At 42.6% G+C, this 26,278-nt stretch overlaps 1 protein-coding gene across 1 annotated transcript in view; it reads left to right on the forward strand.

Annotated features, from left to right (window-relative positions):
- The window catches only part of PKHD1 (PKHD1 ciliary IPT domain containing fibrocystin/polyductin), a 980,909-nt gene that overhangs the window by 260,248 nt on the left and 694,383 nt on the right, over positions 1-26,278 (forward strand). Inside the window, exon 35 of the mRNA XM_030198735.1 lies at positions 19,838-19,988. Within this exon, the coding sequence (XP_030054595.1) occupies positions 19,838-19,988 (151 nt within the window). The remainder of the gene's footprint in view (positions 1-19,837; positions 19,989-26,278) is intronic.

Here is a 26,278-nt window from a genome sequence, read left to right on the forward strand (position 1 = left end):
CTCCCCCTCCCTCCACCCTTAAGCTCATCAGCAATCAGCATTAAATGGAAAACATTTTAATTTTTCATGCTTGGGCACTGCAGACACGACCCCCACCCAAAAGCCAACATAAAACACCTTTTTAAAATTATTATTTTAACCTGGGCACTGAACCCATCCCTGCCCAGAAACCCACCAACATACCTCCACACCTCCCCCCCCCCCCCACCCTGGCACTGTAAGAAAGAGCCCACCCTCACCCAAAAGCCCACAATGACACATATTTGTTTTACCTGAGGAGACTTTGGGCTGAGGGTGGTGGTGATTAGTTGTGAGGCAGGGCCCAATCCCAGATTAGTTGAGTCCGGCCCTGAATAAAAGCCTCCCCAGTCCCAATCGAATCCTTCCCTGGACCCACTGCCTCTCCCATCCTTGCCCTGTTGCTCTCTCCCCTTTCATCTACTCACCGTAGCTGTAGATGCCTCCAGCAACAGCAAGACCCGACCTGGCACCTGTTTCTTTCTCCCTCTCTCCCCATTCATTCACCTGCCATGCAGCATGATCCCTCCCGTTGCACCTCGCCGGGTCTGCAATAACCGTTCCCCTCTTCCACACCGTCCTACCTCCTGTCCCAGCCTCTGCTTCAGCTCCAGGGCAGTGCACAGATACCCACTACGGCCCACGAAGAGCTCGTTGGAGCCGCGGAGGAGATTTGAGGAGGGTGCGCAGACAGGGCCCAGCTGCCGGAAGCACTCCAGGGCCTACTCGGCTGCCTCGGGTTGCTCCAGCGCCGTGTGCACCAGCGCCGCCACCGCGTACACGCCGGCCCCGCCCAGCAGGAAGGTGGCGTGGGTCTCGGGCTTGATGTCAGCCGCCCGCAGCGGGGCTTCCAGGAGGCGGCGCGCAGGTGGCACGAGCAGCAGGGCGTGAAGAGCAGGTGCAGGCTGAGGCGGTAGAGCATGTAGGCCACGCCGGCCAGACCCCTGTACAGCCCCCACGCCTCCGATTGGAGAAGGACAACCAAATGGGCGGGCCTGAGCCAAGAATGGAGGCCCACCCGTAGCTACGCCCCTGGTTTGTGTACCTGCATCTCCTGTGAGTCCAGCATCTCTTCCCTTCTCCTACTTACTCTCTCCATCCGCCTATGACCTTCCATCTTCCTCTCTCCCTGGTCCCCTCACCTGTAGTCTGGCATCTCTCCTATCCCCCCTACCCCTGCAGATCTAGCACCTGTCCCCTTCCCTCCCTCTTTCTCCCCCCCCCCATGGGTTCAGCACATCTCCCTTCTCCCCAATGAGTCCAGGACCTTTCCCTCTTCTTCCCTAAGGCCCCCTGGAGTCCAGAACCTCTCCTTCTACCCTCAGCCCCCCCCCCCCATGAGTCCACCAACTCTTCCTCTCATTCCCTCAGCCTCTCCCGAATCCAACAACTTTCATTTTATCCCTCAGCCCCCTCCCCCCTGTGAGTCCAGCACCACTTTCTCTTTATCTCTCACTTTTTTCTAGCCCTCTCATGAGACCAGCACTGCTCTTTTTCCCCTCAATCCCTATCCTGAGTCCAGCACCTTCTTCTTCCCTTAACCCCCACTTCTCACCTTCCCAAGTCACTATATTCCCTTTATGTGCTGAATATAGCAGCTGCGCTGCAGTATTTTCCACTATTTGCAGTTTCTTAAGTAGATATTTATGATACCCCATATGCACAATATTACAGTAATCCAATTGTGGTTTAGTCCCTGTGCTGCCGAAAAAGATTGACACTATGTACCGGATTCAGACTTCCCCTGGGTTTGGTAGGCCCCAGTAGCCTCATCATTCCCTAATGGTGGAATCTGTGCTCAAAAGAGCCATGAGTTCTAGGGACTATGCTTCAGTGACCCCTTGCAGAGAAGCTAGAAACCTGGATTCTTTTGGGCAAAAGATATATCAGGCCTCTATGCTCATCTCCCATATTCAATCGTACCAGCTCTACATGAGCCTGTACATGTGGTCCTTGGTGCGTAGTATGTCTGATTTGGTGGACTGTCTCCCACTGGAGCAGCTGAATCTGTTCACCAGCTGGTCAAGCAGCAGAAGGGGTGTCTTATGTTCTAGACCAGGGGGCCTATGACACTTTTGATGTTTCACCCAGGACCTCTGCTCAGAGTATAGTGATGCCCGCAGACTTTCATGGTTTCGTGTCTCTAACTTGGATCCAGTAGTCCAACAGAACTTGGCAGATGCTACATACGGGAGGGGGGGAGGATAATCTTTTTGGAGAGAAGGTGGAGAAGGCTGCAGACTTCATCAAGAAACACACTGATACCATAGATACTGTCTCCTGCTGGATGCTTTCTGCAACTACCTCCTCATCCAGGAGGTTTTTTGTCAAGTTGAAGAGGAGTACTTACTACTCACAAAGGCGTAGGTACACCACTTCTTCTCGCCAGCCTCAACAGGCTCAACCCCAGTGTGCTTGTTCTCGTCAACAGCATGTGCCTAAGACCCAGACAGCTCCCCAGTCAAAGCAGGGGGCTAGCTTTTGACTGGATCCAGCAAACCAACCCAGATGCCTTGCCAGTTGGGGGGAAGGTGCAGTTTTTTCAAGAAAGGTGGCCCCTTGTAATCTCCGACCAGTGGGTTCTTCAAATAGTCTTTCTCGTTTCCGCCTTGCATTGGCAGCAGACCACCAGATTGTCCACTGAGAGCACATCATTTCAGCTCTCAGCACAAGCTGGTACTTGCAGGTGAACTCTCTGCTCTTCTAAAGGTCCATGTGGTCAAACCCGTTCCACCAGGGGAAGAAGGGAAGGGATTCTATTCCAGGTACTTCCTTGTGCAAAAGAAGATTGGGGGGATGCTTTCCATCCTTTATCTAAGGGCCCTGAACAAATTCCTGGTCAAAGAAAAGTTCAGGATTGTTTCCCTGGACACCCTTCTCCCCATGATTCAGGAACACAATTGGCTATGCTCTCTGGACTTAAAGGATGCTTACACTCGAGTCCCTATATTTCCAGCTCACAGGAATTATCTTTGATTTTGGCTGGAGATATGTCACTTCAAGTATCTCATGTTGCCTTTTGACCTTGCATGGTTTTCACTAAGTGTCTTGCAGTAGTCGCAGCGTTGCTATGCAGACTAGGAGTCCATGTGTTCCCCAATCTCGATGATTGGCTGGTGAACAGCACATCGAAGGACGGTGCTCAGGAGTCCATGTTGGAGCTCCTACGGTTCATTTTAAACTACCCCAAGTCCCATCTGCTCCCTTTTCAGCAATTGGAGTTCATTGGAGCTCTGCCACATACACAGCGGGAGTGAGCATTTCTCCCTGTGATGCAGGCAGACACTCACATTTGAGCCAGTCAACAGGTCACAGTTCAGCAGATATTGTGCTTGCTGGGCCACATGGCCTCCACTGTTCATGTTACACCCATGATACATCTTCACATGAGAACTGCCCAGTGGACCCTAGCTTCCCAGTGGTGTCCGGATACAGGGAGCCTGGAGGATGTCATCCAAGTGACCCTGGAGCTGGTTCATTCTCTGCTTTGGTGGACTGTTTGATCCAATTTGACTCTGGGACTCACATTCCTAATTCCTCAGCCCAAAAGGTGCTGATGATGGATGCATCCCACCTGGGGTGGGGAGCTATTTAGAAAGGCTTCACACTCAGGGTGCTTGGCCAGCCCAGGAAAGACCTCGATCTGGAACGCTCGAACGGCTTTCAGAGATTGGCTGATTGATCAAATTGTACTCATTCAAATGGACAATTAGGTTGCAATGTACTATACCAACAAGCAGTGGGGCACTGGTTCATGCCTTCTGTGTCAGGAGACCTCCATCTGGATGTTGCATTGAGCAATCCACCATGGAATGCCCCTCAGGGCCACTTACCTGGTGAGCAAATCCAACAGTCTTGCCGACAGACTGAGCAGGGTTTTGCAACTGCACGAGTGGTTTCTCAACATGGGCATTGCCCGCAAGATCTTCTGAGTGTGGGGCACCCCCTTGATGGATCTCTTTGCCACTCAAATCAATCACAAAGTCCCTAAGTTCTGTTCCAGGCCCATGACAGACTAGTGTCGGATGCCTTCTTTCTTCATTGGAGGAGCGGTCTTCTGTATGCATAACCTCCCATACTTCTTATGGGGAAGACTTTGCTGAAACTCATGCAAGACTGTGGGACAATGATTCTGATCACTCCTGACTGGCCCCGGCAGATCTGGTTCCCTCTTCTTCTGGAGTTATCCTCAGAAGAACCATGGAGATTGTAGTGTTTTCTGACCCTCATCACGCAGAAAGAGGATTTTTTTCTCCATCCCAACCTCCAGTCTATGGCCCTCACAGCCTGTTTGTTGAGAGCTTATAATTTGCTTCATTGCATATTCCAGAGGGTGTCTCCAGACTCTTGCTGGCTTCCAGGAAAGATTCCACTAAGAGATGTTACTCTTTCAAATAGAGGAGGTTTGCTATCTGGTGTGAGGGCTAGGATCTAAATCCTATTTCCTCTCCTACACAGCCATGCTTAAAAACCTTCTACACCTTTCTGAGTCTGGCCTCAAGACCAACTCAGTAAGGGTTTACTTCAGTGCAATTAGTGCTTATCATCAAAGTGTAGAGGGTAAGCCCATCTCTGGACAGCCTCCAGTTGTTTGCTTCATGAGAGGTTTGCTATTGACAAAGACCCCTATCAAACCTCCCCCATGTCATGGGACCTCAACATTATTCTCACTCAGCTGATGAAAGCTCCTTTTGAGCCACTTGATTCTGGTCACCTGAAGTACTTCACCTGGAAGGTCATATTTTTGGTGACTGTTACTTTAGCTCACAGAGTCAGTGAGCTTCAGGCCCTAGTGGTGGATGCACAACAGTCATCCACATGTATCCAAAGGTCCTGCTTAAGGTTGTGTCGGAGTTCCATCTGAACCAGTCAATTGTTGATTGTTTTGCCAACATTCTTTCCCCAACCTCATGCCCATCCTGGAGAGAGCACACTGCACATCTTGGAGTGCAAGCGATCACTAGCCTTTTACTTGGAGCGGAGTAAGCCCCACAGACAGTTCACCCAGCTTTTTATTTCTTTGGATTTCAATAGGTTGGGGTTTCCCATTGGGAAATGCACAATTTCTAATTGGCTGACAGATTGCATTTCTTTCACTTATGCCCAGGCTGGTCATGTCAAGGCTCACAATGTCAGAGCCATAGCTGCGTCGGTAGCCCACTTGCAGTCAGCCTCCATTGAAGAAATTTGCAAGGTTGCAGCATGGTCTTTGGTCCACACAATCACATCTTATTACTACCTTGAGCAGGATACCTGATGCAACAGTCAGTTTGGATAGACAGTACTGTAGAATTTGTTTGGGGTCTAGAATCGAACTCCAGCCTCCTAAGCCCATTTTGTTCTGTTCCAGGCTGCACTCTCACTCAGTTGGTATATAGTTTAAGGTTAATCTATATTTGACCTCTCTGTTGTGAGGTTAAATTGACCACTGGTTATTGTTTTCAGTGAGCGTGGTAGCTTGGGATTCCCACATGTGAGAATTAAAGGCCTGCTTGTCCTTGAAGAAAGCAAAGATACATGTAGCTGGTATTCTCCAAGGACAGCAGGCCTTATACTCTCACATACCCTCCCACCTCCCCTTGGAGTTGTCTCCTCTTTGTAGTATGCTATAGTATTATACTGTTGGTCCCATGCTCTTGCGATGGGCGGGAAGGCACTTGCGCATGGAGCGTGACTCACACTCAGAAATCTCTGAAAAGCTTGTTACCCCACATGTGAGAATATAAGGCCTGCTGTCCTTGGAGAATACCTGCTACAGATAAATATCTTTGCTTTCTAAAATAAAGAGAAATGGCCATTTATGCACTGAGTGCAAGCAGAATAAACATCCATTTTAGAAATATAAACATATAAAATATTGACGTTTTTCAAGATGTAACCGGCAATCTTTACGATCTTGGAAACATAACCAGTTATTATCCTGATGCTGTCACATTGATCGGTTTCCTTTTCCAATTTGATTGGGTGGGGTGGGGGTGGGGTCAAAACCACTGGATGATTAAGGGGGCAACTCCCTCTAATCCCTCTAGTAGAGTGCTACTTAATAGCAGCTGTTTCCCAAATCCTAAATGTTCTTGGTAGTAGGTGTCACTCTTGACATAAGTCTTTTAGGACAGATATTTATTCCCCTTCTGAAATGGGAACTAAATATTTGTGTACTTGCCACACACTTGTCCTAACCAAAACACACCCAGACCACACCCTCTTGCCGTTTGCATGCACTTGGGTTTGGGATGTGCATATCCTGGCTTTATAAAATGGGGACTTATATGTTTATGCAAGATAAATGTTTAAGTTTTAGATTATGCATGTCTCAAACATGAATAGGGCTTGTAAAATGAGGGCCAGTATATGTCCAGATTATGACAAAGAACATAAGAATAGCCAAACTGGGTCAGACAAATGGTCCATCTAGCCCAATATTCTGTTTCCAAAAGTGGCCAATCCAGGTCACAAGTACCTGGCAGAAACCCAAATAGTAGCAACATTCCAGATATAGCAAATTACAATAATCAAAATACGGTGTAATCAAAATTGAATCACAGATTTAAAATAGATCTTTTAGAGGGGCATTTTTGATATGATGTCTAAGCTCAACTTTAGACATTTTGCTAAAAATGTCCAAAATTCAAGTGGGGAATATAGCCATTTTCAAAAGAAAAAAACTTCTCTCTCTCTCTTTTTTTTTTTAAATCTCTAATTGCTAGATGTTTTTGTGCTCTGCGTTTATCTTTTTGGTCCATTAAAAAAAAAATGTCCAAGTGAAAATAGCACAAAATCAAGACATTGGGATGTGGGAGGAGTCAGTATTCTTAGTAGACTGGTTACACAAACATCCCAGGAGAGGAGGGGGCACCCTAGGGGGCAATACAGTAGACTTCAAATAAATGCTCCCAGGTACCCATCTCACCATTCAGCCCTTATCTTGTCTGCTGAGCCCCCCAAAACCCACTACCTCTACCTGTACACTACTAGAATAGCCCTTATAGGTGAAGGGGGGACCTATATGTGGGTACAGATGGATTATGGTGAGTTGTGGAGGGCTCACAGTTTTCACACAAGTGTAATAGGTAGGGGAAGGTATGGGCCTGGGTCCACTCTCTGTAGTGCACTGCACTCACCACTAGACTACTCCAGGGACCTGTATGTTACTCTAATGGACCTCAGTATTACATCTGAGGCTGGCATAAAGGCTGGTAATGTTTTAAATCACAATTGGTTTTTTTTTTTTGGGGGGGGGGGGGGGGTCAGTGATCACTGGGGGAGTAAGGAGAGGTCATCCCTGATTCTGTCCAGTGGTCATCTGGTCATTTATGTCTAGCTCAAAACATCATAGTTTTAGTCGGGGACGGTTTTGTTTTGTTCTGTTATGGCTGAAAAATATCCAAGTGTCAGGAATGCCCAGATCCCGCCCTTAACATGCTCTTGACATGCCCCCTTTTCATTTGAATGCACTTAAGACGGACTTCATAGAAAAATGTCTAAAAATTGTTTTCAAAAATACCAATTTGGATGTTTTTGTGAGAAAAAAACATTAAAATGCAGATTTATGCCACTTTTTAGATGTTTTTCTCTTTTGAAATGAGCCCCTTGGTCTTCTAAGCACTTTCAACTTAAAGAAATTTTTTGTTCACTACCGCTGTAAGATAAGAACATAAGAATAGCCATACTGGGCCAGACCAATGGTCCATCTAGCCCAGTATACTGTTTCCAACAGTGGCCAATCCAGGTCACAAGTACCTGGCAGAAACCCAAATAGTAACAAGCTTGACTAGTACCCCAGTATGCCTCTCCACCACCTCAAAAACTGCCCTACAAAGCAACGGGCTCATATGGAAATTGAACCCAGGGCCTCTCGCACCCAAAGCGAGAATCTAAAATTACCCCTTAATAATGTGCTTCTTGAACAATGGTTATTTTGACATCATTAATCAGTATTTCTTAAGAATATGAATCAGTTTTTGACCTGAAAGAAGAAATAATTGAGTCTTCAACAATACTTGAGTCTTTGGTCTGCTTTACCAGAGGAGTGTGCCATTTGTCATCTGGGCTACAGAAACACCTACCTGAGCACCCTGTTTTCCTCAGTGGGATCAGCTACCAAAGTTGCTCTCCCTGGACTACTCTAGTCTCCGTCTCTTCCATGACATCATGGTTTGGGCGTTGAGCACTTAGGGAGAAGATGCGCCAATGAAGGATTGCGACAAAGGATTGCTCCTTTCTGCGCTCTTTTGTGCAGACTTCAGAGGACTAAAGTGGATTTTGGAGGACATCTGGTGGACATTAAGTGGTTTGAGTAATGTGTAATTATAAGATTCCTGTGTCTATGGGGAAGGGAAGGTATGCATGTTTAAGTATTAAAAAAAGCAGGGTGTGTTTTCACATTGTTTAACTTCAATACACATGGTAAAAATGGAAAAAGATGACATAGTGCAGAATTTGAAACTCTTATTAGTTCATGCCTGGTCTAGAAATAAGAGTATATTGATTAGGAATTTAATTCATTCTCACAATCCATATTTAGGGTCCCTTTTACTAAGTCGTGTAGGTGCCTACTCACACCAAATGCGTGCCAAATTGGAGTTACCGCCAGGTTACTGTGTGGCCCTTTTGGTAATTTCAATTTTGGCACGAATCCGCTACACGCGTCTGAAAATTATTTTTTATTTTCTAGTGCGCATAATGAATGTGCACCAAGTGGCATGTGATGCGTGTAGGTCATTACCGCCCAGATTCTTTACTGCTAGGTCTATGGCTGGCGGTAAGGTCTCAGACCCAAAATGGACGCGCGACAATTTTCATTTTGCCGCATATCTAGTTTTGGCCAAAAAAAGAGGTCTTTTTTACAGGTGCACTGAAAAATAGATCAGCGCGCACCTAAAACCTGCACCTACACTACCGCAAGCCATTTTTCAGTTCGCCTTAGTAAAAGGACCCCATAGTTTGTATTACTGAGACATGGTTGATGGATAGTTACACAGTGATTCTGAATCAATTGAAGTCTTGGGAATATGATGTTTTTTCCTATTTCAGGCCAGTTATAAGAATGGGGGTTTGTTGATTTATTTTTGCCCAATCTAGGGGCCCTTTTACTAAGGCACACCAAAAAGTGGCCTATGCTGGTGTAGGCGCGTGTTTTGGATGCACGCTGGTCCATTTCTTGAGTGCATCTGGAAAAAAGGGATTTTTTTTATCTTCCGGAAAATGGACATGTGGCAAAATGAAAAGCAGCGCGCGTCCATTTTCAGCCTGAGACCTTACCATCACCCATTGACTTAGCGGTAAGGTTTCACGCGCTAAGTGGGTGATAGTGTTCAACGCACACCAACTGCCGATTACCTCCGGATAAGCACCCTGTGGTAGAAAATAGAAAATATTTTCTACCGCATGTTTTGAGCTCTTGCCAAAAATGGAATTACCGCCTGGGGCACACGGGAGCTGGGCGGTAGTGCCAATTTGATGCATGTTGGACGCGTGTAGACACCTAGGCACATTTGTAAAAGGGCCCCTTACTGGGATTCTATTATTTTATGGAATTTTAATGTTCATGTGGATAGGAGTGATGAAGATTTTAGGGTGGATTCATTATTGGAAGCTCTTGATTCTCCGGGCTGGCAGCAGTTATAAAGGACCCTACCCATAGAGCAGGCCATATTTTGGACCTGTTGTTTTTTTAATAAAACTTTTTTTAAAGGAAACTCATGTTATGTATAAAGTAGAAATGGTTCCTTGGACAGACCATGCATTAATTTGCTGTTGTTTTTCTTGTTTAGGCATGGTTAATAAGGTAAGGAAAATATGTCAGCTGAAAAGATGGTGGACTCTTGGTTTAATTCTATGCAAGATTGTTTGGATGAAATAGCCCCTATGGGGCAGAAGATCTATCTAACTCCTCGTGGTACACTAGAGATTGAGTTGAGCATAAGAAAATTTTACATAGAAAAGAAAGGGCCTGGAGAAAATATCCAGACTCTTTCACTCAACTGGATCAAAAGGCTTCTACAATGGCTTGTAAATTGTACGATGATCAAAGGATAAAACAGGCTGATTCATCATCTAAAGAATTTTTTTCTATAGTGCATGCAATGACTAGATCCAAACCTAAGGGAGATCTTGTTGATAAGAATATTTCTAGTCATTTTTTGGTGATAACGTTTTTTTAAACGATTGAAAATATTATAAAAATGTTTGAGAATTGTCCCTGTCCTAGAGATATTCTAAGACATATGGAAGAAGATGATAAATGGAGGGAGTTTATTCCAGTATCTCAGAAACAGGTGGACCAGGTTATTAACTTTGGGGTCCCTTTACTAAGCTGCAGTAAAAGAGGGCCTGCACTAGTGTCAGTACATGTTTTTGATGCGTGCTGAGACCCCCTTTTATCACAGCAGGTAAAAGGCTGGTTATTTGGGGGGGTAAAGAAATGGCCATGCAGTAAGTGTACCACTTGCCACGTGGCCATTTCGGGAGGGGGGGAATACTTACTGCCACACATTGAGGTGGTGGTAAGGACTCCTGCACTAATCCGGCGGTAAAACACCGGTGCTACAAAAATAGAAAATATTCTTGTAGCTCCGGAAATGGCACACACTGGGGGTGGGAACTTTTACCAGGCTCCTGTGGTAGCCCGGCGGTGGTTCTGGATTGGCATGTGACAGGCCTGTTTCCATGCACCAACCCTTTAGTAAAATGGCCCTTGTGTGAATAAGTCTACACATTCTTTGTTTGTATGTTCTGTAGAGGTAGCAAAATCATTGAAATCAGATGTACAGTAGCAGCTTACTTAACACTGTTGATCAATAGGTCCCTTATAGAAGGGAGTTATCCTGTAAGAGGTGATTTGTTAGATAAATCTAAAAGTAGAGAATTATCATCCTGTTTCCTCACGTCTTTTTTTTTTAAGCAAAAGTGATTGAAAAATTTTTTGGAACCATATCATATCTTAGACAATGGTCAATTTGAGTTTCCAAACTTTAATGATTTCAGTTTGTGATAGCCTGAGAGCTGGTTTTGATAAAGATCAATCTTTTCTTTTAGTTACATTATATATTGCATCAGCTTTGATATAGCTCATCATGAGCTATTGATTCAGAGATTGTAGTCTTTGGGAGTTGAAGGGAAAGTTTTAAATTGGTTTGTTTCTTTCCTTAGCGATAGATTTTTCGGGAGAGAACTAGTTCAAGATATCTTGGTCTGAGAGAAGGTTGCTTCTGGATTTCCTCAGGGGAGCACCTTCCCCGGTTCTTTTCAATATCTAAATAATTTCACTATGTAGCTTGTTGACTGGTTTGGGGTTATTTTATAAAATCTACACAGATGACATTCAATTTTTCTTTCCCATTTCTGAATCTTTTGATAAATCAATTGAATTTTTGAGAATTTGTTTATATACAGTAAATAGTTGGACAAAAGCAAATAGATTGAAACTGAATATTTCAAAGACACAGGTATTAATACTCATCTGTAGATTTTTCTGAGTGTTAAGATGGGGGATGATAGCATTCAAATTCAACGAGAAATCAAATACTTAGGTATTTTAGTTGATTCTACTTTGTCTTTTCAATCACATGTAAAAATGCTGGCAAGAAAAATTTTCTTAAAGTTAAAAATGTTACGTAGATTAAAGGATTTGTTGTCAAGCTCAAATTTTAGAACTGTTCTACAATCTTTGGTATCTCCTCTATTTGACTATTGTAATTTACTTTTTTTGGGACTACTATTATATGTATTGAAACCTTTGCAGATCACACAAATATGGCAGGTCATCTTGTTTCTGGAATTTCTAGATATGAGCATATTTCTCCAGTATTACAAGTCTTTCACTGGTTACCTTTGAAATGGAGGGTTCAGTTTAAAGTTTTGTGTTTGATTTACAGGGCAATGAATGGGGATATTTTGATTCCTTTAGCTATTGTGTTGAGGGGTTTATTGTCCTCCTTGTTCTTCAAGATCAGCAGATAAAATGTTATTAAATATTCCCTCTCATAAACAGATTATATTAGAAGACATTAGATTATAGATCTTCTATGTGGAAGGTGCACAACTATGGAACAGTCTTCCTGTTCAGGAAATTACTTAGGGGTATAAGGCACGTTAACATTTTCAGCATGCCTTTAGAGTTAAAGCACGTTAAACGCTAACACACCAATACATTCCTATGGGTGCATTAGCGTTTAACACGCATCAACCATTAACGCACATTAAAAATGTTAACGCGCCTATAGGTCGCCTTAGTAAACATACCCCTTAAAGCTTACTTTTTTTCCAGGCCTCTGGTTAAGGAGTGTTATGGAACATTACATTGCGCTACTGTACTTATCATGGGTTCATTTTTAGTTTTGTCTTATGTTAGCAATTTTTATTGAATTGTGAAAGTTCTTTTGTACACCGCTTAGAATTTTGGGTAATGTGGTTTATAAGTTCTGTTATAAAATAAAAAATAAAATTTAATGTAAGTTCTCTTAGGCTTCTGCATCTGGTGTCAAGATTGTTGGAGTTATCTGGGTCTTTCTGTGTCTGAGTAAGTGGAACCAACTTTTAGCCATCATGTTGTGACTTTCTTCAGGGTATGCTGTGACGTCTGAAGTTTGTCTTTATATATATATATATATATATATATATATATATATATATATATATATATATATATATATAAAGACTATATATAGTGTGTTCTCAAACCTGATTGGCTGGGGTTTGAGGTGGGTGGTTTCCTCAGGAAGGAAGGTGAATTGATTTGCTCTTTTCTGACCACTGACAAGTCATTTATGACCCATGAACTATATGGCTAAAAACACTCAAAATTCCTCAGAACTGTATTTTCTGAGAGCTGACTTTCTGCTGAGAGCTGCAAGGTCATGCTGACCCAGCAAGGAGCACTCTTCCCCTCCCCTGACTGAAACTGGTGCCACTAATTCTACGTCACCAAGGACACAAGAATGAATATATAGTTTGAAAGTGAAGAGTGTTGAGATTATTAGATAAGACCTGGGTGCTAGGAAATTCATATAGCGGGATGGCATCTATAATCTTCTGTAAAAGAAACCTTGGACTTATTATAAGATGCTGAGTTTCATAAACATTGTTCTGTGTTCTGTAAACATTCAGATAGTATGTACCATTCTATGTAAACAATAATGTGAGATAGAAATTAGCTGATGTAACACATAATTTAGCTGAAATTGCAAGTTGGGAGGGGGAATTGATGCTCAATCCAGTGTATATAAGGCACTGTGGTACTGTATCTAGTCAGAAAGTGAGATGTTCAACTGAGTGGCTCTTTACCACAGTGGTCTCTCTCCATCTCGTAACAAATCCCTATTTGTTACTGCCTAATTACTTTGCCTGCTTATTGTCTAATTACTCTGATTACTCTAATTACTCAATCTGATTACCTTATTATGTTGATTGCTTTGTTACCTGTGGGATTTTGTCTTTGTGAAAGTTATTGTTGTGAGTACCCACTTATAAGCAAGTGGCTCTTAAAAATATTAGATCCAAAATGTTTTATATTGAAGATGCACGCTTATGGAATGGGTTACCAGAAGAACTACACTTCATGAAAAATGACCTTGCTTTTTGTAAATGCTTGCAAGCATTAATTGAGCAAGCAACTGGAATGGGTTGTACTTATGCTGAAGAATTAATGTTAGCCTAAAAGTTATGTTAAACCAGATTAAGAATACATCATTAATATAACAGGAGATAATATATTACCCAATAGGGAAAAAAAGGGAAAAAATAATATTACATTAGTGTCCACATCCAAGGAAATGGATCCACGTGAAGGAAAAAAAAAGTAGAAAAGCAAGCCTCAGAACAGATTGCTAAATCAGGGTTACATCTCAGCCAGTCCTAACAATATATCCTTACAAATTGTTAATTCATATAAACACTCTCAATCCTTCCTTGGAAACCACAAAATCCAATAACTGCTTAGGTTTACTAGACATAAGATTTTCCATCAGAAGATACACAGCATAAACAAGGAAATTGTAACAAAAAAGTGATTCCCAGGTTTTGCACATGAGGGCGCAGTGCCAAAAATCCTGGTGACTTTTCTGGGTACACTTTGAGATATCAGGAAATCTTCTAATCTTGGAACCTAAGAACAATTGATCCATATGATGAAAAAACAATCTCTGTACACAGTTTCTGTCCTGTTCCAAAGCAAACATAACAAGTCCCAAAGTCACTACGTCCAATGAGGATTCTAAAAACTCAGTCAAATTAAGATGCAGTAGATATTCCAGACTCAGCTTCACCTTCTCTGGATCTAGATAGAGTTAAATATTGGGCTCTCACAACTAGTGGCAATGCTTCTGATGGTATTAACAAGACTTCTTTTGGATATTTCCTCACCATATGACTTGCTGGTCTTAATAGTGATTTTGGAAAGTTTAAAAATCTTGAAGTATTTCTCCTAGTTTGATTCTCAAAATATTCCATTTTTCTTGACATAAAGTTCTTATCCTTGACTAAAGCATTACACAATTCCTGGAGCTTAGCTAGAGTAGAATCCAGTGTAAATAGTTGTATACTTTGTTGGTTTGTAACTTCCACTTGGGTAGTCAATGTTCCATTCAAATTTACTAATTCCTTAGAACAATTGCCAACCACCATAAGCAAGGAGGACTTTAAAAGCTTGTATGGCATCTCAAATTGAGTCCATAGTGACTACAGCTTACTTAGAAAGCGCAGACACCGCAGCAAAGGAAGCTACCTCCCTCAAAGACTGAGGGGTACTCACTGCTCGATGTTTCTGGGCTCTCAGCTCTTCCTGAATCGATGGACAAACTTTGGAGGGGGGGGGGGGGACATGCCAGAGCCAGGAGTTCCTCCGCATGAACCAAAGACCCAGCTTCTGTGACGAGTTCACCACTCAAACCGGTTCTCAGTAAGCTTCCTGGTTGCGGTGGGGCCAGCTCAGGTGTAAGGCTCTAAGAAACCCTGTCGATACTGCTACCTAAAGATCTCTGTTGTGGCAAGACTGTAGAGGCTGTAACTCCTGAACCAAGAGGGGCTTGGAATTCCTCCAATGTAATTTGCTGCAGAAGCAGGGTCGTGGTCAGTGCCGGAGGCTGCTGCCTAACCTTCCCCCTTCATTTCCCCATTGCAAAGACATCAGGAATTCGAACCAAGCAACTTAATGGAGGTAGGAAACAGAGCTCCTTCTTGAGCTTCTGTTCAAGTCACCATCTTGTGTCCAGCAGGTGTGTTCTGTCTATATATACAGGTACCTTTTCATTTACTGCAGTATATTCTAGGTATCCCATCTTATTTCTTAAGCTTCTAGCATTTGCATACAAATATTTTAAACAATGCTTTTTTATTCCTACTAACAACTTGCTCAGTTGGCAGTGATAATTTGTAACCACAGAAAGGTGGTATATCAAATCCTTTCCCTTTTCCTTTCCTTACATCTCATCTCATTACTGAAAGAAACAAAAAGATCCTATTTCAGACCCTTTATTACAGATGGTTCACTTATATCCAGTGAATTCATGGTTGGATTAATAATTTTAATAACTTCTTTAATCTGTTTAGGCTGAGAGTAAATATATAAAATCCTTTTGTACATTAGTTGGAGTATTATAATTGATAAGACTATGGAACTCATTTTTGAAAGACATTTATCTTTGCAGTTTGTCTGCAGTGCATCCAAATCACAAAGAGGCATGTCAGAGACATGTTTTCTTTTGGGGTGGGGGGGGGGGGGGTGGGGGGTGGGGGGGCAGGATTAGGGCGTTCCTAACACTGCAGAAAAACATCCAACACTTAGATGTTTTTCTGCCATAATGGAACAAAACAGAAACATCCAGGACGTAAAGCCACAAAAAAATGCCTTAAATGACTGCTGGAGGAATAAAGGAATGACCCCAAGGAATGACCCCTCCTTTGCTCACCTAGTGGTTACTGACCACTTCCCACCCTGTCCCCCAAAATGTAAAAGAAATAGTATATACCAGCCTCGGATGTTATATCAGTCCTATTGGAACAGCAAGCAGGTCCCTGGAGTAGCCTAGTGGTCGGTGCAGTGCACTGTAGAGAAGGAGATCCAGGCTCATATCCCACTCTAACTGTTACACTTGTGGTCGAAAGTGTGAGCCCTCCAAAACTCACCAAAAACCTACTGTATCCATATATAGGTAACACCTGGAGTCACAAGGGCTATTGTAGTGGTGTACAGTTGAGTACAGTAGATTTTTGCTAGGTTTTGGAAGACTCACCCAGGGCCAGTTTTAGGCAGGAGCAACCGGTCCAGCCACATAGGGCCTTGTCTCCCAGTGGCCCCACACTGCCGACTGGAGACCTGGCTGCACGGGAGCAGGGTTCCCTGTCCCAGGGCAGATCCAGCGCCAATCAGATGCCTTCCCTCCCTATAAGTCCAGTGCCCCCCTTGCCACTAAGGTTACCCAGAATGAGTACTGGTACCTTTTTTCCTACAATAAAAGCACTGGCTACAAGCCTGGGTGGATAATGAGAGAGAGAGAGGAAATGTTGGGTAGAAGAGTGTAGGAAGGAAGAGGGAGGAGAAATGCTTGGCATGCTGGAACCATGTGGTAGAGACCATCAGGGTTCTCAAGAGAGATGAGTGATAAGAGAATGGCGAGTACAGAGGGTAGAAATGAGTTATTGGTGCAGGGCTAGGCAGGGTGGGGTTGGGATGGGGTTGGGGCAGGGCTAGGCAAGGGGCTGGGGGGCCCCACCAAACTGGTCTGCACACCATACAATATAAGGGGATAATGATGAGATGTGTACCTTAGAGATTTTAGGTGAAGTCCACTGCAGTGCCTCCTAGGGTGACCCTCTTCTCTGCTGGGATATCTGTGTGGCCAATCTACTAAGGATGCTGGCTCCTCCTACATCCCAGTGGCTTGATTTTGTGCATTTTTCACTTGGACTTTTTTTTTTTAGTGGACCAAAAAGATAAACGCACAGAGCCATTTTTCAAAAAAAAAGAAAAAAAAGATAGAGGTTTTGAAGATCGCTATATTCACCACCTGGATTCTGGACGTTTTGAGCAAAACGTCCAAAGTCAGACTTAGATGTCATATTAAAAATGCCCCTCCATGTGTCTTTGGATATGATTGCATGTGCAAAATATTGAAACATTTTTGTATCAAAATACTATAGGGTCTTTTTACAAAGCTGCAGTAAACACTTAGGGCTTACACACTAATCTTTTTTAATGGTCATGCACTAATGGTAAAATTAGTGCGTGACCATTAATTCAGAAAATGGAAAAATTAGATTTACATTAGATTTATTGTGCATTTTCCGCCCTTATCCAAGGCAGATTACAATAACAACATCCATAAAATATACAATAAACAGAATACAAAAAACAGAAAAATTAGGATATATCACAAATACATCACTTAATCTAAACAATGAAAAGCCTTGAAGAAGAGAAAGCCTTTGAGATGCTTCTGAAATGCTGACTGAAAGGTCTCACATTTGAGCTGCACTGGCAGACTATTCCATTCAAAAGGTGTGCAGATGGAAAACGTACCCATCCTTGTGAGTTCCAAGCGCACATGCTGCAATGCAGATATCACCAGCATATGCTGATGCTCTGAGTGTCAAGATCGAGATGGCACATACCACTTGACCACAATCTTCAAGTAATGAGCTGAGTCATGGTAAATAGCCTTATGAATCATAATCAACACCTTGTACAGTACCCTTCATTGCACTGACAGCCATTTCGAGCGTTTCAAGCAACAAGAAATGCATTATAAATCTGAGCCTGTGCAAAGTTCTCGACCTTACTTTTTCGAAGACTCCATTTAACCCTTTTCTGCATTTATGTATATTACACAAGTTTCATATTTTATTACTGTGCTTGTTTTGCTACTGACATGCATGTACATAAGTCATAGGTACCCTACATTATAAAATGAATTAAAACAAACCCATAACTTCTTAATAAGTTAATTTATTGTTTGCTCTGTGTTGTGCTGTGAGTAGGGCACTGGCTATAAGCTACAGCCAGGCACTTTCTTCTAGTACACAGTTTTACATTTTACTAAGAATGACCTGGGAAATGGCTTTATGATAGTGCAGAAAATGAAAATGTCCCCGTCCCCTAATTATAGTAAGGCATTCTCAGATATAATAAAGAGCTGAATTACTTACCTAGGGCCCCTTTTATCAAACTGCGGCAAAAGGGGGCCTGCGCTGGCATTGATGCATGTTTTTGACATGCGCTGAGGCCCCCTTTTACCACAGTGGGTAAAAGGGAAGTCTCTTTTTCCTGCAGGAAATGGACGTGCGCAAGTAAAGCAATTGCCGTGTGTTCATTTTGGGGTGGTGGTAACAGGTCACGCTCACTGCCCAGTTACCGCAGGGTACATGTGGCGGTATATTTTTGTAACACCAGATATGACAGTGCACTAGGGGTGGGAAGTACCGCAGGGCTGTTGTGGTAGGCCGGCGGTACTTCCTGTGTAGCGAGTGGTAAACCTCCGTTGGGCTTACCACCGCTTAGTAAAAAGGGGCTCCTAGTTTATTATTGTGCCTAACCAAGGTCTCCTTTTACAAAGCAGCGCTACTAATTAGCAGCACGCTGAATGCAAAGAAGCCCATTCAATTCCCATGGGCTTCTTTGCATTCAACGCACACTAATCATTAGCACTGCTATGTAAAAGGATCCCCAAGAGAGCTAGCTACTTTCAGTGTACCTTTAATATCTTATTTCTCTGCTAAGAGAAACTGAACTCTTTGAAGGGATTCTAACAAACTTGTATAGGGTATCTTTTAAGATGATTAAGCAAGATGTCTGCAGACAGAATTTAAGAGTCAGTGAATGAAAATTAGGATTAGGTTTTTTTTAAGTCCCATATACTACAATGCTGTGTATGCTTTTCCTATTTTGCTGCTATGATGGGCCTCTGACCAATCCCTTTTATATTAGGTTTTTGCTGCAGATGAAGGCCTGGGTATCTTATCTTTGAGCCCCCATAAATATCAAATAACAGGATCGGGGCACATTCTGATTGAACTGGAAGCTTGGGTGTGGAGAAGAAAAATTGAGCTAGGCTTTCTATCTATCTATCCATCTATCTCAGGCCCAACATCTTCAAGTCACAGTTTTGTGTGTTGGAGAATGACAAGGAACTCTTTATGCATTCTTCCTATATCTTCTTCACTTATGGTTGCAAGTTTTTACAGAGATACTTGGCAGTATAACTGGCACATATATTGAATCTCCTTAGCCTGGGCTGTTAAGTAAGTTTAATTAAGTTAGCAAGTTAATGTTCCACTGTCAGCAACTGAGAGTCTCATTGCTATCAGCAAGGTAGCGGGAGTTGGAACCCTGAAATTAGCTCATTTTTTCACAGCTGGAATTAGAGACCGGTTAGCCAGTTGTGTGTGTGCTTTCCAATTTTTCTGGTGCCCTGGGGGAATTGTAAATTATATGCTTCGAGGTCCAAAGTCTGCAAAATGTGTTAATAGGGTACTAGAGGAGAATCACAAAGCCTCACTGATATTTGTTCCCAATGTTGGTTTTAGAATTGGTAGAGTAGCCTTCTCAACTTGTGAAATGTTTTCTTGCTTTTAAAATGGGTATAGAAAATGGAGAGGCATCGGTGAAAGATATTTACCACAAGCACTCTCATTGGCAAGGCGGCAGATAAGGAAAAACAAATAAACAATAAAAGAATGGAAACAAAATTACAGAAATTTGCAAAGTTTGACAAATGGTGGCCTGTAGTTGCCACAAGCTAATGGCTTGCAATGATTAATAAGAGTAAAAATAATTGCATTTCATTAAGATTGATGACACCCCATTTAACCTCCCCTCTCATTTCAGCCCTAAAGTAGAAAGAGATGAAGTTCTCATCTATAATGGCTCTTGTAACATCACCATGGCAACAGAGGCAGAGATGGAGTGTGAGGCACCTAATCAGCCAATTACCGCCAAGATTACTGAGATATGGAAAAACTGGGGCCAGAACATTCAGGTATAATCAAATCTTTTTTACAGACTGATTCAAACAGCTTAAAATTAAATTTGTAATATTGTGTACATTAAAAAACCAATTTAGACTGAACTGTACTAATATATAATTCTCAATGGTAATGTAACTTTGAATAGCTGTTTTAATGTAGAACCTGAGAATTCATGGTTAATGAGTGCAAACTTCCCAGTTAATCATATATTTTTTTAAAAACAAATGAGAGCTGTCCTGTTGCTTTTGGATTTTGTGGTTTTATTTCTGTGTAAGATTCTTGCTGGTCATAGGAAGTTTTTTCTTTTTATTCTATTCTCTTTCCTAAGAGTGCTAATCAATTCTCACTTGCCAAAACATCCTATATAATAATTCTCACCTCCAACGTTCTGTGCCTGGGACCGTAGCTTCCTAGGCTGGAGGTGGTCTGCTAGGCAGACACGCACTGACATCACTGACGTCATGACAGCTGATTCCAAGGCAAGGGGAGGACTACTCCTCCCCCTGCCTCGGAATCAGCTGTCACCTCCCGTGCTAGGGCCCCCTCGACCCCCCCCTCCGCGAACCTGTCGGACCCCCCTCCCCGGACCGCCGAAAACCGCCCCCCCGCCGCCGTTGTGTACTACCTGTGCTGACGGGGGACCCCAACCCCCGACAGCTGAAGTGTTGTTGTGCCCTTCGCGTTCCTTCCTCATCTTCTCTGGAAGAGGGGGCTGTAGCACGGGGGGGGGGGGGGGGGGGGGGAGGGGGGAGGAATTGCCTGCCTAGGGCCCGTTTCCTTGGCTTCAGAAACAGGCCTTTTTTACTAGTTTTCTTAATAAAAGATTCCACCAGAAAAGGTCACTGAGAATTTTATTTCTTTTTTGTTATAAAGTAGTTTGGTTGCCAAGTTAGTCCACTCTCAAGGGAATACACAGAAATTAAAAAAAAAGGAAAATAAGGTGATACCTTTTATTATTGGACTGACTATACATTTTTGACAAGCTTTTGAAGTTAATCCAATAAAAAAAGTATCTCCTATTTATTATCTTTTGTTACAGGCTTGTATTAAGGGCAAATGGTTAGGACCTTATCTAGCTGACATTGTTTTGTTTTAAGGCTTGGTCAGTTGGCTTTGTGGATTTAGAGCTGATATGCACAGGAGAAGGCACCTGGTGGTCATCTTGCAAAGGCTTTCAGTGTCTAACTTTAGGATGTTGGCACCTAAACCGACTCTTACGAAACTTAACTAGAGCTGAGTTCCTAAATTTTGGAGTCTGTTTTCACTTGGCACCTAATATTGGTGACTAAAATGTAGGTGGCTATAGGTTGTGTGATAAAAGTTAGATGCTTTGCACTGATTTTCAGATCAAGATTTAATTATTCACCTTTCAAATCTTGTGCTGTTGGTGAGTTACAATTCAGGTACAGAGAGGACTTACCCCTAGATTCTATATATGGCGCCTAAAAATCTGCATGAAAATTGAAGCGTATTCTATAACAATGCGCATAACTTAATTGGTTAACTAGGTAATCAGCGCTGTTAATTGGATGGTAACAAGCAATTAGCACTAATTGGCATTGAGAATTGCGCACACAACTCGCTAAGTGTACTCTATAACGTAGAGCACCTAAATTCTGAGTCACGTGGAGGGACATTTTCGAAAGGGACGTCCTTGCAAAACGGCAAAATACAGGGGCGGGGAAACCCGTATTTTCAAAACAAGATGGACAGCCATCTTTCGTTTCAAAAATACCGTCGGAGATGTCCAAATCCTTAAATTTGGACATCCCTAGATTTGGACGTCCCTAGACATGGACATTTCTGACTTTTGGCGATTTTTGAAATCAAAGATGTCCATGTCAAAAACATCCAAATGCAAGCCATTTGGGCGTGGGAGGAGCCAGCATTTCTAGTGCACTGGTCCCCCTGACATGCCAGGACACCAACCGGGCACCCTAGGGGGCACTGCAGTGGACTTCATAAATTGCTCCAAGGAACATAGCTCCCTTACCTTGTGTGCTGAGCCCCCCCCCCAAAAAAAAAACCCACTACCCACAACTGTACACCACTACCATAGCCCTTACGGGTAAAGGGGGCACCTATATATGGGTACAGTGGGTTTGTGGTGGGTTTTGGAGAGCTCGCTGTTTCCTCCACAAATGTAACAGGTAGGGGGGGGTATGGGCCTGGGTCCGCCTGTCTGAAGTGCACTGCAGTACCCACTAAAACTGCTCCAGGGACCTGCATGTGCTGTCATGGACCTGAGTATGACATCTGAGAGTGGCACAACATATTTTTAAAGATGTTTGTTGAGGGTGGGATGGGGTTAGTGACCACTGGGGGAGTAATGGGAGGTCATCCCCGATTCTCTCCGGTGGTCATCTGGTCATTTCTGGCATCTTTTTGTGCTTTATTTGTAATAAAAACACGTCCGAGTGAAAACATCCAAGTGTTCGTCAGGGACATCCCTGTTTTTTCGATTACAGGTCAAAGATGTCCAAGTGTTAGGCACGCCCAAGTCTCGCCTTCGCTACGCCTATGACATGCCCCCTTGAACTTTGGACGTCATTGCGACAGACTGTAGTTGGAGATGTCCTAAATCGGGTTTCGATTATACCGATTTGGATGTCCCTGGGAGAAGGACGTCCATCTTCCGATTTATGTCGAAAGATGGACGTCCTTCGCTTTTGAAAATGAGCCCAATAGTTTAAAAGGGGGTGTAGCCAGGGGCATTTCTAAAATCTATGCACATTGTTATAGAATACACCCGATCTGCACCTAATTTAGGTGTCGGGATTTACACCAAGTACAATGTGACCTAAATGGATTGGCAAGCCACTCAGCATATTCTATATACTGCGCAGAAACTTAAGTCTATTCTAAAACATTTAGGTGAATATTAGAAAATATGCCTAGCCATAATTTTTTTCCCCGTGGATTTTTCAGGTGCCATATACAGAATCTCCCCCTTACTGTCTAAGGACCTCATATTCAAAGGCATTTATCCAGATAATGGCAGCAGTAGCCATGGATATTCAGCAGTATCATCCTGATAGTGTCAGGGTGGAGCTGATAGTTGTCCTAGCTTTATCCAGTTACATCTCTGGATTGCAAGCTCAATATCTCCATTATGGACTAGATTCAGTAAATGGAGCCAGACTATGGATGCTGAAAAAAATGGGCACCCAGTGCTATTCTATAAATGGCGCTGAGTTGGCTGCCATTTATAGAATAGCACGTAGCATCAGGATCTGCACCCAGCTATGGGTGTGAGGATCTACACCAACTGAAACCTGGTGTAAATAGTCACACATAAATTAGGCATGGATCCCCTAAATTGTATAATACAGCGCACATCTTTCGTGAGCGCCACTAACCCGTCCTTGTCCCTCCCATGGCAATACCCCCTTTTCAGTTACACACTAAAAGATTTGCATGCGCATCTTTATAGAATAGAACACAGCAAGATGTGCATGGAAATCCAAATTGTTGCCAATTAATGTCAGTAATTGTTAGTGCTCAAGTACTGGTGCTAATTGGGTTGTTACTCAATTAAATTGCACATGTTCAAATTTGCATGCACAACTGTGGGCATCATATATAGAATCGGGGGGGGGGGGGGGGGAGTATCTGGAGAGTGCCAGAACTGACTGCTCGGCAGCTATATAGCACTGACTGCAATCTGCATACCAGTGCTGAATATCCATGTTTTATTTAGCCACTGCAGCCAGCATCTACAATCAACACTGACTATAGTGGCTGAAGATTGACCTGGAAGTTTTTACCTGAGGCAATAGAGGGTGAAGTGACTTTGCCAAGGTCACAAGGAACATTGGTGGGAGAGACCAGATTTGAATCATGGCTTCCCTGGTTTTCAGCCTGCTGCTCAAATCCACTGTACTTTATTTTTTAGCACTAGGCACCTATCTTAGGAACTTAAGTATAGTCAAATTAATTTAGGACACTTTCCTGTCAAAACCATAGGCTTATAAGTTTAGCTGAACATTTTGCTAAATTTTGGTGCCTAAATGAAGTGCTAAATATATTTTTGAAAATTGGCTCTTAATAAATAGGGATGTGTGAGCACTTGTGTTTTGAATATTTGATCTAGGCTGCAGCAGTAAAGGCTAATGGGGCTCATGTAAACAAAGTTAAATGCTAACACGCTCTTAATGCGGGAAAGAAGGCTTATTGCAGAATGCATTAAAGCGTTTTGTGGTAAATTTGCCTGTCAATGCATGCTAATCTAACATTATTATTATTTTTTGTCACTGGTGGGAAATGGGCATGGAAGTGATAGCCAGCTAGCTCATTTGCATTAGTGTGTACTAACTGGTTAATATGGAGTTATCATGGAAGCATTTAGAACCTCCTAAATAAGAAACAGTAACCCTCAAATTCTATATAACACGACTGAAATTGTGCACACAAATATGGTTGCGCAACTTAATTACTTAACAAGCCAATCAGCACAAATTGCCACTTAACAAGCAATTGACACTAATTGGCATTAATTAGAATTTACATGCACAACTTGCTAGGCATATTCTGTAAAGTTGTATTTATAAATTCTAACGCATGCTGACAAAAAGAGGGTGTGGCTATGGGCATGGAATGGGCATTCCAAAAATCTACATGCAGGGTTATAGAATACACCTGGCTCCATGCCTAACTTAGGTGCCGGTATTTACACCAAGATTTACTTGATGGCAGTATTGTGTACATGCCTGCACCTAGAGTTAGGCACAGGCATGGCTACTAGGCATGTTCTATAAACCCACTTAGACGTATTCTATAAACCAGTTTACAGAATATGCCTAGGCGGAAATACTATTGGTGCCGATTTTTCAGGTGCCATATATAGAATTTAGTCCTAAGTGCTTCCATGTTAACCTTTAGATAAAGTGAGCTAATGCGAACATTAGCACACAACATGAAAAATAAACTGAACAGTGCCTAAAATATCATTTACTGGTTTATGCGACATATAAAAATTGATTGATTGTATAATACTGCCACATTAGAAATGGATTTAGTATGTGGGAACATCCATTGTTTAAATGTGCTAAGTCCATATTCTAACACAGCTTAGTAAGAGGATCCCTAACTTCTTTCCAATGGTTACAGCTCCTTATATATTTTTCTCTTCATGAGCAAACTGTGACTGTTTTCCAATTTACTCTCTCTCTCAAGATGAGACAATGGATACAGCCTTATGGCTTGCACAACAGCTAAAGATGTATGGCATTTTCAACTTGTACAGAATACTGCCATCAAGCTTATAACAGGATCAAGAAAATGTGATCACGTAAACCCCCTCCTTAAGACTGTACATTGGTTTCCTATCACTCATAGGATCGTTTACAAATTTTGCTACTTGTATTCAAGATCCGTCAATCATATTTCCCCCTCTTCGTAGCCCGCTATTTAATTCCTTGTTGAACTGTACGAGACCTAAGGTCTACTCATCAGAATTGCTTAATAATTTCAACCTTTCGGCATATTTGATATGTCTCCACTCGTGACTCTATCTTCTCAGTTTCAGGTCCTATACTCTGGAAATCACTTCCGTTAGAACTTAGATTGACGAAGTCCCTGGATAATTTAAAAAAGGGACTTAAAAACTCATTTATTTGCAGATGCTTTTGGTTAATCATCTTTTCATTTTTCCTCACTTAGACACCCAGGGGTTTTCCTAGGTCAGAGATTTGATGCTTGGTAAGGTCTGTAGCATATATCACATAGCCAGAGGCGTAGCTAGGTGGGGTGCCAGGGGAGCGATCGCTCCCCCAAACTGACTTCAGACAGCAACGGCACCTATTTTTCAGGCAGTCCGTCGCAGCTACGCAGTGCGTGCGTGTGCCTATGTGGTGTACATGTACGCCTCTCTGCTCCCCCTGGCATCACAACCTAGCTACGCTTCTGCACATAGCATATACTTTCGTTCTTTCTTCTATCCTGTCAACCAATTGTAGTTCTGCTTCCTGTATTTACTCTTCCTCCTAATTGTTTTACTTTCACCTATTATGGAACTTTGTAAGCCACTCAGATTTATCAGTGAGGTGGTGTAGTAAATATTAAATAAACCTGGAAAGTATGCTGCTCATTTTCAAAAGAGAAAAATGCCTAAAAGTGGCATACTACAAAGCAGCATTTGGATGTTATTTTATTATTTTTTTTAATTACACTTGTACCCCGCGCTTTCCCATTCATGACAGACTCAATGCGGCTTACATGGGGCAATGGAGGGTTAAGTAACTTGCCCAGAGTCACAAGGAGCTGCCTGTGCCTGCCTGTGCCTAATGGAACAAAACAAAAC

The sequence above is a fragment of the Microcaecilia unicolor genome, chromosome 3, assembly GCF_901765095.1.
Source record: "Microcaecilia unicolor chromosome 3, aMicUni1.1, whole genome shotgun sequence".
In the NCBI taxonomy this organism is placed as follows: Eukaryota; Metazoa; Chordata; class Amphibia; order Gymnophiona; family Siphonopidae; genus Microcaecilia; species Microcaecilia unicolor.